The sequence below is a fragment of the Lagenorhynchus albirostris genome, chromosome 19 (assembly GCF_949774975.1).
Source record: "Lagenorhynchus albirostris chromosome 19, mLagAlb1.1, whole genome shotgun sequence".
NCBI classification, from domain to species: domain Eukaryota; kingdom Metazoa; phylum Chordata; class Mammalia; order Artiodactyla; family Delphinidae; genus Lagenorhynchus; species Lagenorhynchus albirostris.
The window spans coordinates 54151261-54164256 of record NC_083113.1 but is presented as its reverse complement, the minus strand read 5'-3'; the positions used below and the strand labels follow the sequence as shown (position 1 = coordinate 54164256).

At 46.3% G+C, this 12996-nt stretch overlaps 1 protein-coding gene across 1 annotated transcript in view; it reads right to left on the bottom strand.

The window, feature by feature from the left end:
• Positions 1-12996, bottom strand: part of HSD17B2 (hydroxysteroid 17-beta dehydrogenase 2) — a 71367-nt gene that overhangs the window by 25881 nt on the left and 32490 nt on the right. Inside the window, exons 2-3 of the mRNA XM_060129820.1 lie at positions 8625-8837; positions 2963-3148 (exon numbers count right to left, since the gene is read on the bottom strand). Coding sequence (XP_059985803.1) covers positions 2963-3148; positions 8625-8837 — 399 coding nt within the window. The remainder of the gene's footprint in view (positions 1-2962; positions 3149-8624; positions 8838-12996) is intronic.

The following is a 12996-nucleotide window of genomic DNA, read 5'->3' as shown; positions in this document are numbered from 1 at the left end:
GACCCACCTAGATAATCTAGGATCATCTCTGCCTTTCAGATCCTTAACTCAGTCATACCTGCAAAGTCCCTTTTGCCAAGTAAGGTCACATATTCCAGGTTCCAGGTTTTAGGTCATGCATGTATTTGAGAAACCACTCTTCTACCAGACCAGTTGCCTATTCACAGTATCCTGAGACACGTGCTTTGGGGTTATTTACTACACAGCAGTGGATAACTTGAACAGAGTCATCAGTTCCATCTCAGCTCCTCCTGGCTCATGCAAACTTCCATGATAAATCTACACCATTGAAATTCTTGTCGTGCAGAGGGTGGCCGAGGTGCCAGACTCAAGACAACCTGTGGGTCAGGGCAACCATGAACTCCTTTTGGAGAACACTTACTGGCTGTCTCCCTCTCTCTCCATACCTCCATCTTCAAAATTAGAAAAAGACCAGGGTGAACTCCCAAATAAGTACGTTTTCCAAAATTACTATTACATTAGCTTTGCCAAGAGACACATCATCAAGTTGGCATCACATTGGATGTGAGTTTTGTGGATTGATGGTTGGTTATATAGTGTCTTTTACACATGCCATGACTTTTCTGATTCTTGTGTTACAGTCTAGCTTCTTATCCCCTTGCTCAAAAATCTTTTCCATTGTTTTGCAAAACACTCATCAGCAAAATGCTAGGGATTCTGCTGAACTCCTCTGCCCCTCATCAATGAGGGAAACTATAAGCATGATTTAAGATCTTTGGCTCCTGTCCTCTTACAAACACCTGTCCTGTCGAGTACATATGCCTCCTTTCTGTTCTGCTTTCATGCTATTGTTTTAACAACTTTATAAAATTCCCTGGGTGGTTTCTGAGTCCTGCAAATGAACCTATTTCTAGAGTTTCCTTGAAACATAAGGATTCAAAGCTGGATGTGATGAAGGAAGACTCCATACATCTTGGTGACTGACTGGGTGGGAGAAAGGAGAGAAAGGCACAGGGAGAAACAAATCCAAGAAGGCTCAAAGCTCTGAAACCTAAAAGACTAGGAGATGAACAGAAAAGTCAAGAGAGGAAGCTCTGAATGGCTGATAGAAAGTTTAGCTTCAGACATGTTGACTTGGTGACGATGGTAAGATACTGGAATGGAACTAGTAAGGCTGGGTATAAAAGATTATGCATGTCCAGTGGTGAGAATAGGAGTGAGATGTGTGATTTATTTTAACGCTCAAACATTTTCCTCCCGTGGAAATATGTGACAAGTCCATTCAAAGTCTTGGCTTAGAAGAAGTTTTAGAGGTCAAGTTGAAGGTGTATGAATGCATCCTCTGTAGTGTAAATTCGTCACTTGCCCATTCATTCATCTGCACACTTGCATTTTTTCATTTATTAATTGAGCTACTACTTCACGCCAGACACTGGGCCTATAGCAGGTAGTGTGCATATCAGTGATACATAAGTAAAATCTTATGAACGAATCTTATGCTCAAAGTTGAGAACTAAGAGAGGAAGAGAAAAAACTTCCTTGTCACTGTGTCAAGGAGAAGGCAATGATAAGACTTTTCAGTAAATATTTGTTGAATGAGTGAGGCAAAGGAGCATGTGAGACTTTTCCAGATGTACCAGATTGTACCAGGGAACTGAGAAAAGTGAGGTTTCTACAGAGGTCAAAACTGTAAAGGCTAAGTTCAGAAGAAAGTTAAGGGTGAAATATTGCAAATGTATTTTCTCAGGATTTGTTTGCTTTAGCAAGGTAGCAAAATAATTGGAAATATTTTGGGGTTCTCATAAAATTTGAAATACAGTACTCATTGCTCTTAACCATCTTAGACGTCTCTCTCTCCATCCTTTCTCCTCCTCCCTCCCTCTTTTCCTTCCCTTCCCTTCCCTTTCCTTCCTTCCTCCTTCCCTCCCTCCATCCCACCCTCCCTCCCTCCCTTCCTCCCTTCCTTCTTTCCTTCCTTCCTTCCTCAGGCCAACCAGCAACACTAGTGACACACTCACATAGCTAGTAAGTTAGAAGAAGTTGCTAAGTTAGAACCAGGGAAGAAAATATGAGGGACAACGATTGTCTAGAAAATACACAAAAATGACTCCCTTAAAAAAAACAACAAAGAAACCAAAACCAACCAACCAAATAGTTGGATCCTTTATTTTAAAAAAAAAATATATCACTCAGAACCAACTGCTCTAACAGTGAAGAGTGCTATTCCTCAATGTGAAGGTAGGATCCTGGAGTCCAGAGCCCACCCTCTTGGCTTCCCTCTCACCCGTGCAGTGGCCCAAAAGACAACCCCATGGACACCACTCAAAGCTGAGTAAGGCTCTGAGGAACCCCAGTTTGGAAATATCTGTTCTAGAAGAAACAATCAGACATCACATGCATGGGCATTTTTTATGGAAGGGAGATCGTTAAACCCTTGACTTGTTGACTATCTGTTCTCTGAAATGGAGAGAGACGAGTTATCAAATGTCACACCCTGCCCCAACTGCCTTGAGATTGCAGAACGATGGGAACTGTCTTATGGAAAATCCTAGCAGGCAGCCAACTGAGACACAGGGCTCTGACAGTGCCAACAGAGTGAAGACATTTGCTGTTCATCTCACAGGGAACAACAGAGTGTGCAGAATTCAGGGAGGGTTGAAAACAGGTTCCCTGTCACGATGACGTGAAGTGTATGCAGGATTTCCTTTCCAAATCTAGGAAGCTTGTGCATTAGCAGTCACACTGTGAAGACGTGTGAGAGCCCTAAATCCCCAGTGATGAATAGATGAGTTAGAAGGTAGGTAAGAGTCAGTACATGCAAGGATTTGAAAGGAAAGGAAGGTTTTATTGTACTCAGATCAACGGTAAACACACGATTTGACTATTCTTCACCCAGCCCTGCGTGAGAGTGCCCTGCTTTCTCGTTCAGCCCCCAGGGAGCACTGAGGGTCACATCTTGCATGACCAGCACCCACGACCTTGTGGGGAAAGGTCAACTCACCTGCCATGCTGCTGATGTTCACCAGCCTCCCCTTGGATTTCCTAAGAAGAGGCAGAAATGCCTTTGTGACTTCCACGGCCCCGAAGAAGTTCACGGCCATGCATCGTTTGTATTCGGTCATGGGAATGAGCTCCCCGTCAGTTGGGAGGCCAAGGATCCCAGCATTGTTGACCACAGCCCACAGTCCTGAGGACAGAAGGGAACAACTCTGAGGTCAGGCAAGATGGGAGAGTGGGAAGATTTTTAACCCTTCAAGCTCTGAAGTCAAAAGGGCCCCTTTGAGATTTAGGATCTAGGCAGATCACTTCAACTCTCAAACCGTAGTCTCCTTGATTACTTGTGAAATATTAAGCAATGGTTTTTTGCAGGAATATTCTTTTGCCTCAAAGCCCTTTCCTACATCCGGCAGCTAGATATTTGTTATACCTGTGGAGGGATGACACAGCAAGGAGGAGATTTAATCAAAGTCTACCTCATGTTTCTCCCTCAAAGGAGTGTGTGGAGACAGAATGATACCTTTCGGACATGCAGATATAAGACGATATATCTTATATGCAGTGCAATGGTATAAGATCCTGTCTTCCCTTTTCCTTCGACTAGAAAAGATTCCTTAGTCTGGGAAAACTAGAGCAGAATTGCCAAGAGCTAAAAAGATTGCAGAGTCCCTGAGCTCTAGGCCCTTCCCCAGCCAGCCTGATCCCCTTGACTGACCAGGATCACCCAGAGGGCTTGTTCACACACAGGTCGCCAGGCCCCACCTCCAGAGAATCTGATTGGGGGTGTCTGGGGTAGGGCCTGAGAATCTGCATCTCTAACAAGTTCCCACGTGATGCTGATGCTGCAGGCCTGGACCACACTTGGAGAACCACTGTCCACAACTAGTGATTTTTCATCTTTGACTTCACATTAAAATCACCTGGGGAGCTTTTTAAAACCCCAATGCCCAGGCCACACCCAAGCCAATTAGATCAGAAATTGTGGGGTGGTGAAGAAAGGGCACCTTGGCATTAGTAGTTTTTAAAAGTCCCTACCAAGGGGCTTCCCTGGTGGCGCAGTGGTTGAGAGTCTGCCTGCCGATGCAGGGGACACAGGTTTGTGCCCCGGTCCGGGAAGATCCCACGTGCCGCGGAGCGGCTGGGCCCGTGAGCCATGGCCGCTGAGCCTGGGGGGTCTGGAGCCTGTCCCTACCTAGGTGATTCCAATGTACAACCAAACTTTGGAATCATCGCCCTAAACGGTAGCAGACAGGTAATACAAAAACTGCAGATGTTTTGGGGGAGGGGGATCTGGAGCAGAAGTGAGTGACCTGGGTCCTCTTTATTTTCTAATTTCTGGGCTTTTCAAAAAAATTAATTTATATATTTTTGGCTGCTTTGGGTCTTCATTGCTGTGCACGAGCTTTCTGTAGTTGCGGCAAGTGGGGGCTACTCTTCGTTGCGGTGCGCGGGCTTCTCATTGCGGTGGCTTCTCTTGTTGCGCAGCACGGGCTCCGGGTGCACAGGCTTCAGTAGTTGTGGCGCACGGGCTTAGTTGCTCCGCAGCATGTGGGATCTTCCCGGACTGGGGCTTGAACCTGCGTCCCCTGCATTGGCAGGCAGATTCTTAACCACTGCGCCACCAGCGAAGTCCCTGGGTCCTCTTTACAGAGGAGCAACATCCGGGGTATGTTCAGCTAGATAGACCTGAAGCAGATTCTCTGAGTTCCCTGAGCCTCGGCATGGTTTAGACCAGCTGTTTCTCAAGGTGTGGTCCCAAACCAGCAGCATCAGCATCAATCGGGAACTTGTTAGAAATGCAAATTCTGGAGCCCCACCTCAGACCAGCTGGATCAGAAACTGATGATCAGAAATTGTTGTTGAAGCTCAGCACTGTGATATAACGTGCCCTCGAGGTAATCCTGATGCACACCCAAGTGTGAGAACCAGGGGGCTATGCAGAGGAGCAGAACGAGCCTCAGTGCTAGCAAAAGCACAGAAATGGCAGGAGGCACCAACCCTAACAGTGCCTTTCTGATGGCTTCCAGGAGGTAGGTAGCAGCCAACCTGGACTGGACAGAGCACTGGACATCTCAGCAGAGTCCAGCATGAGGCACTGACCATTGAAGATGAAACGTCCCATCCCCAGGAATTTAAGATGCTACCCTGGGGAAATGGGATAAAGCTCAAAATGACTGAAACAGTTTTCGCCACGTGGCAGAAAGATGGCTCAAAATAGAAACTGCACTGACTTATAGAAAATAAAATTACATTTCTTGCACACCTGAGTTGGTGGTCTGACATTTACATGCAATAATGATTGGGAGCATTAAGTGAGATGATGCCTGGCACGTAGTAAGAGCTCAACAGCTATTACAAGGATGGTGATGGGAGGAGAGGATGCCTCTACTCCCACCTCCAAGTGATGGTTTTAATTCACTCAGCCTGATGCACACCTTTGACCAGTCCACATGCAGGTGGCAGCCTGAGAATGCCCTAAAACAGGGGCCAGCAAACATTTTCTATAAAATGGTGGATAGTAAATATTTTAGCACTGCACGTCCTACTCACTCAACTCTGCCATTACAGACAATCTGTAAATGAATGGGAGTGGCTGTGTTCCAATAAAACATTATGGACATTGACATTTGTATTCCACATAATTTTCATGCGTCAAAAAAATCTTCTGATATCTTTTAACCATTTAAAAATGTAAAAACCATCCTGAGCTCACAGGCTACACAAAAACAGGTGGCAGATCTATAGAATATTCTTTAAATGACAAAGTTAAAGAGATAGAGAACAGGTTAAGGATGAGAATAGGGCTCTAAAAAGGTAGCATGAGAAAGCCTGGTGGTGATGGAACCAGTTCTGTATCTTGAGTGATATACATCTCATTTCTCAGATGTATATTGAGCACTTACTATATGCCAGGGGCTGTGCTTAATGTTGAATGAATGGAAAATAGGAGTTCTTACTGACTGCTTGCCTCATGTCAGGGACTCTTGTAAGTGCTCCGTATCTAATAACTACTCCTTCAACTACCAAATGAAGCAGATAATATTACTCTCTTTTTGCTGGGAAGGTCAGCTGTAAAGAGGATGTAAGCAGGAAGTGCTTGAGGCCTCCACGGAAAACCCCCAAGTGAAGGCAAAACAGGAGAAAGCAGAGCTAAGAAATGGAGACTGGGTACTGATGACGTTGCTTAAGTGCCTGGACCCAGACATGCCTGAAATCAATGGGCCTTTTTAGTTATATAAGCAAAATACATTCCCTTTATGCTTTAGCAATTTTGAATTGGGTTGTGTCACTTGCGTCTGAAAGGATCCTGTTGGAGACATGGTTCTGGTTCTCAAGGAACCTTGTGGTGAGGAATGAGAGATGGACAGATTTGTATAATTGGTAAGACCAGTGTGCGCAACGGATATCAGGTGAAGGTCCAGAACGGGAAGTGAATGATGTTACCTGGATTACGAGGAGGGTCATGCAAGAGATGTTTGAGCTAAGTCTCCTTGGAAAGTAGAGTCTGGAGCTGGACAGAAGCAAGAGTCTAGAGGAATGGAGTGAGGCAAGAGGGGAATTTGGGTAAGAGGAAGCTGGACATGCAAAGATGTAAACTAGTACATTCTGTTCTGGAAACCATTCCAGAATTTACTGAGTGGACCAGCAGGTATTGCAGATTAAGGGTTTGGCAAGGGCCGTTTTCCTGAAGGGCCTTCGAATCCTTGGTAAGGTGTTTAGTGGTGGATGGAGAACCACAGAACCATTCAATGAGGCAAAGCATAGGCCTTGCTCCTGGGAGGAATGCAAGTCATGGAGGCTCTGATTATCAAAAGGTTTTCAGGATGGGCTTCCCTGGTGGCGCAGTGGTTGGGAGTCCGCCTGCTGATGCGGGGGACGTGGGTTTGTGCCCCGGTCCAGGGGAGTCCTGCGTGCCGCGGAGCGGCTGGGCCCATGGGCCGTGGCCGCTGAGCCTGCGCTTCCGGAGCCTGTGCTCCGCAACGGGAGAGACCACAACAGTGCGAGGCCCGCGTACCGCAAAAAAAAAAAAAAAAAATGGTTTTCAGGAAATGGATGACACTATAAGATGTGCACATTGTAAAGACCACTTTCCATTTGGAAAGCAATGGGGAAGGAAAGCCTTGTTGCGAGGGGGCCATTGTGGGAGCTCAGGCGGGAGATGAGGGCCCCAGTTAAGCCACAGCTCCCTGGGGATGATAGGAGGGGGCGGGATGACAAAGATATAGGACGTAGAATTGACAGGACTCCGGACCAATAGGATGCAGAAATCGAGGGTAAGCGGCAGGTCTAAGTGACCCCCCAGGTTGCTGACTTGAATGACAGACTAGGTGGCAGTGCTGGCGTTTGAGCCAGTGTCTGAGTCGTCGGATGCAGGAGGGTAAACTGATTTGCAGACCGGCAGCAGAGAAAAAGATAATGAGGTCAGTTTTTGACAGATTGAGGTGGAATGTCTGCTAACCAATTTTATATGCCTATAGGGCCTGACGTTTAGAGGAGAGCTAGGTTGGTAACTAACACACATTCAGAAGTTATCGTATTAAATCGCAGTGTTTCTCAACTCTGGCAGAATATTAGCATCACCTGGGGAGCTTTCAAAGGTGTTGATGCCTGGGACCCCCAAATGGGATCTTCTTTACAGTGGACATTCTCAGCAAAAGGAGGGCAACAGTACTGGCCTCACTGTGGAAGTATTAGCCGAGTTATTGTCTGTAGGTACTGGTTTAATCTGTTGGGGGCAGGTCCTGGGTTGCGTGGGTATCACGGGTGTGTGACCTGTGTTTCAGAAAGGCCTCATGTCTGCTTAACTTTCTGCTGGCACCACCTAAACATCTTAAACATTTTGTAAACAAGGAGCGCCACATAATTTGCATTTTGCCCTGCCCCCCCCCCCCAAGTTACATAGCCCATCCTGGGCCCAAGCACAGGTATTTTAAAACACTTCCCAGGTGAGAATTCCTGGTATAAGGAGAGAACAGTACAGCCCGGGAAACATGGAGTGGGAAGTTTGGGGATGGAGCCCTCAGTCACATTCACATTTAGGGACATGGGGGGAGGGGCGGAGGAAGAGGTTCATACAGGAGAAGCGGAAAGAATGAGCAGAGAACTAGGAGGGCAAGAGGGGGCTGGAGACCCCAAAGCCCAAGCAGGGGAGGATAATCAACACACTGAAACACAGCAGAGAAATTAAGAGCTTGGTGTTTAGGATAATACTGATTCGCTTGGCCAGACCACTTAGGGAGGCATGGTGAGAAGTGGAAACAGGATGGCAGGGTTCCAAGGAGCTTGGCTGCAAAGGAAGAGGAAGAGAAAGGCAGTGGCTAAGGGAAGGCAGTGATTATGAAGCTATTTTCTTAAGTCTAATACAAGTTAATATCGGTGAGAGGAAAGAAATGTGGAGGGGCAGTAATTAATGGGAGAGTGACCAAGCAGATGCTGGAGGGAATGGGACGGAGAATTCTGTAAGTTCTGAGGACAGACCACACCTGCCTCATTCCTAACGTCTTCATGTCTGCAGAAGGTGCCAGCGTGTGGCAGGTGCTCAGTACAGGGGCCTCCAGGTGTCAGAACAGACTAGAGGACAATGGTAATTAGAGGCTGGAACCAGTGCTGGGTGTCTGCAAGGAGGGTGGAGGACACTCGAGGGCGCGGGTGGCTGAAGGCAGTACCTCTGTTCTGCAGCTTTTCCTTCACTTTGCTGTGGGCATCTTTTATCTGTTGCGGGTCAGTAATGTCCAGCTGGAGCACAGAGAGACGCTTGGAGCAGGTTCTTCGTAATTCCTCTGCTCCAGATCCCTTTTCATCCAGAACTCCAGCAAATACTGTGAAGCCCAACTCATCCAGATACTTGGACAAAGCATGGCCAATCCCAGAATCGCCACCTGCAAGGGGTCAAGGCAATACAAAGTGGGCTCAAACCACAATGGCAGGAAAAATCATTGAAGAAAAAAATCACTGCATGCTATTTATGATGGTCCATGTTCTCTGGAGAGAGTAGGTCTTGAGGAAGTTTTATTTTTATTTTTTTTTGCTAAGTGAGAAAATGGGCAGAGAAGCCACAAGAGACAAAGTTCTCTGTATGAAAAAGAAAGGGAGGTGAGGTAGAATTTGAGGTGGGGGCATAAGTGGGAGGAGAAATGCTGATGGGGGGAGGGGTCCAGGAGTGGCTGGTGGCCAAAGAACGTAGGAGGGAAAACTAAGACATCTAATGGAAGCTTTTTTATTAATCTCCGCATGTAGTATTTTATGTAATAACCTCCATCACTGCATAAAATCTTCGGTAAAACATTCATTACAAACTAGTACTTTGCAGTTGTTTTCTTCATTTTAAAGATGTAGCAAAGTGTCGTGTCCTGCTTCATAGTGGACCCAGGACAATAGCAGAGGCTGCCCACAGGGGCCAACTCCTTCTGGATTATGAAAGATGAAGGCTCATAGCCACCTGCTCTTCTCACCTCTTCAGAACTTTTTCCCTAGCCATGGCCTTCTCCCAAACCACTGAATAGACATCAATCCTAGGAAGACACCTGCAACAGAAACCAGATAGAAATCCCTAAGTGCACTGCTTTGTGAAACCAAAGGATAAGATCATATGTAAAATACATGTCAAGCCTACCAGAATTTGAGATGGGAGTTTACCCAACCCACTCTGGAGGATATTACGGACCCTAGAGAAATTGTTTCACACCCACAAGTACAAATGTAGATACCTGAAATTCCGAAGATGAAGACAACATGGACATAAAATTACCCTTTGAGCCATACTAGAATAAACGTGTAACAATTAATATGTTTCTACAGCTCTAAAGACGAGAGATCATCTTCACATCGGCTGTGTCAGGCAGTCTTTCCTGTAAACCTTGAGGGAATCTGTCTTGTCAGCAGTTGGGGGCTACAGTCAGGCATCCCCCTAAGAATCAGAAAATTCAGGAAATCAGCATGCTGACAGTCAACTCAAGGTTCAGTATGTCAGTGATCAGAAAAGATGTCTGACTTCGAAGCTAACAAGACCTGCCTGGAATCTGACCAGAAGTGTTACTGTCTCCAAAGAGAAGATAATCACCATCAAAAGGCAAAAGGACAGAGAAACAGGCATTCACAGATATTGCTGATAAATGTGAAGGGGTGAAATCTATGACCATTTTAGATACTGAGACCCAAAAAGTCTCAGTATCTATCCTAGAGGAAAAACTCACATATATTCAGAGACAAAGGATGTTCTTTACAGGACTGTATATAATAGCAAAAGAAGGAATTAACCTTAACATCCATGAATTGGAGAATGGTTGCATAAATTATGGTACCCATGATGGAATATGACACAGTGATTTTAAAAGATAGGGTAGAACTATATAAACTGGAATAGATACTGCTCCAAGATACTTCGTTAAGTGAAATAAAATGTTATAGTACAGCAATTATTATAAAGAATCCAATTTATGACCCAAAACGGGTGGAAGAAACTAATTCTCTACCTACCCATGCATGCAAATATAAAAGGAAAGATTTGGAAGGAGAGACACCAAGATGGTAATAGTAGTTGCCTCTAGGAGGAGAGGCAGAATGGACAGAGCTTTGTTTTACAATGTTTTCCATTTTTGCTGCAAGAGAGTACTGATTTTTCTTGTGTAATTTCTCTTCTTTTAAAGGTCATGCCAATTAGAATGAAGATGGGCCCTGTAAGTATAGGAAAAGGTATTACCAAGAGGCCATTGTAGGTGGTGTCTGCAAACACTGCCCAAGAGAGTGCAGCCTTAGGAAGAGGTGCGGGCGCTTCTGCCCCTCAGACAGAAGATGTGGGCACTCCTGCCCCTCCGAACACAAGATGAAGGCGTCTGGTTACCATAGTTGATTGCACTTTACTTTGTTTCTTGTATGTCCACACCTACCTGTGTGTGCATGGTTTCCTGCCTGGTCCTGGTCAGAGGAGGAGACCGTACCAACTGAGGCAGACCTAAGCGTCTGGGCCACGTGACAGATCTCTGCTGTGCTGTAAATTAGCACATTAGAATTCTGGTTTTAAAATATAATACTACATGCGTATAACAATTTTGCGAGCCCTGCAAATGTAGGTTTGCCCTGTAGAAATGGACCTGACGTTGGACAAATCCAGCTTCAGGGTCTGCATGGAAAGGTTGTGAAGGAGTGTGTGTCTTGCATCAAAGCTTCTTATTTATGATATGTAAGTAGAATAGAGCAAATGTTGTTTGAATCTTTGTTATTTTTAGTACCAATTCTCTAATAAAGCTAAGTATTTTAGAGGAAAAAAAAAAAAGATCTGAGGCCAGATCTTTGACAGTGGCGAGTTCACCAGATGGTAGCTGCAATGCATGTGGCCTCTCCCTGGAAACCACCAAATGTCACTGGTGGTCAAATCTGTCTTGTAAAATTATTCTCCCCATGTCTCCAGTAGAGATTATCATTCCCATTTTACAGATGGGGAAAGTGAAAATGAGAGAGGCCAAGGTCACAGAGATAGAAGGGATGGACCTGAATCCCAGTGCCTGACTCTTCGTCATCCTGGACCACCTTCTCCTTTATCTGTGAAAGCAGAGAAGGAAGGTCTGGGGAAGCCAGCCTCTGAATGAGCCTCTTGTGGCCCAGCAAGGAAGGATAGAAATTAACCTGGAAATAACTAACTCAGAACCAGACTGGAGTGAAGCGTGAACCTGGAACCAGATGAAACACACTCTGCTGGGTGAGAGCAGGTGTTCACAGAAGGCCCCTCCCATTTGCGACGCACCACACCCTGTGCTTCTGCCTCCTGGGTGGTGTGGCTGGGCATATTGGGGCCATGGGTTTTAAAGCTCCCAGTTCCCCTGAAAGGTTTGTGTCATATCAGGATGCCAGCATGTTGCCTCTGTGCAGAGAGAATCATCCTGTGGTGCAGAGATGCAGGCTGTGACCTTCACCTCCACGCAGCAAATAAACTCAGCCAGGGTGCCTACCAAGGAAGGTGAGAAAGGGTCATCTATCAGTGGCCGAGTGGATAAACAAAACGTGGTCTAGCCATACAATGGAATATTATTCAGCAATAGAAGGGAATGGAGTTTTGATACACACTACAACAAGGATGAATCTTGAAAACATTATGCTAAGTTAAACAAGGAAGAGACACTTTGATCCTGACCCCATTTTCTCTGAGTAGAGAATGATCCAAAGACAGTTTCCAAGGTAATGCCTTAGACCAGCTTAGGCAGCTTCGTGAATCCAGGATCTAACTGTCTTCGGAAGGTTCCTAGGAAGAGCCTGGCCCACGGGAGATGCTAGCCACAAAATGAGAGATGACATATTGAACTTTACCGAGCCCTGTGGTCCTGGACAACAGCAAAAGTTAAAAAACACTTCCAGGGCTTCCCTGGTGGCGCAGTGGTTGAGAGTCCGCCTACCGATGCAGGGGGCGCGGGTTCGTGCCCCGGTCCGGGAAGATCCCACATGCCGCGGAGCGGCTGGGCCCGTGAGCCATGGCCGCTGAGCCTGCGCGTCCGGAGCCTGTGCTCCACGGCAGGAGGGGCCACAGCAGTGAGAGGCCCGCGTACCGCAAAAAAAACCAAAAAACCACTTCCACTCTTTGCGTTCTGGGAAATAGTTTCCTGCAAAGGAGTCACCTTCTCCACGTGAATTAGAGAGGATTCAGGGATGCCCTCCTTGTTTACCAATGACAAGGCCAGACCCAGGCCCTCCAAATTCCAACCCTTTGCTTCATAAATGACAAGCTAAACTGTTTGTCCCCAGACAGTCACTGGAACAAAATGCTTGTTAACCAAACTTTGGTATAGATTCTTTCCTTCCCCCAGGTCCTGGCCCACCGTCAGCCTGAGGCAGCAGATAGCCCCTCCTGAGAACGGGCTGGCCTCAGAGAAGATGGTCCCTCCTCTGCCGTCTGATCACTCCTGGCCTATCCCCATTCCCCTCACCTGGTTCTTTTCAGACTTGTTCACCCTTCCCATGAAAGCAAAACTCTTTTTTGTCTAACCCTTGAGATACTTGCAGACCTGTGGTCAAAGTGTTCCCTTCACTGCAACAGTCCTGCCCCTGGCC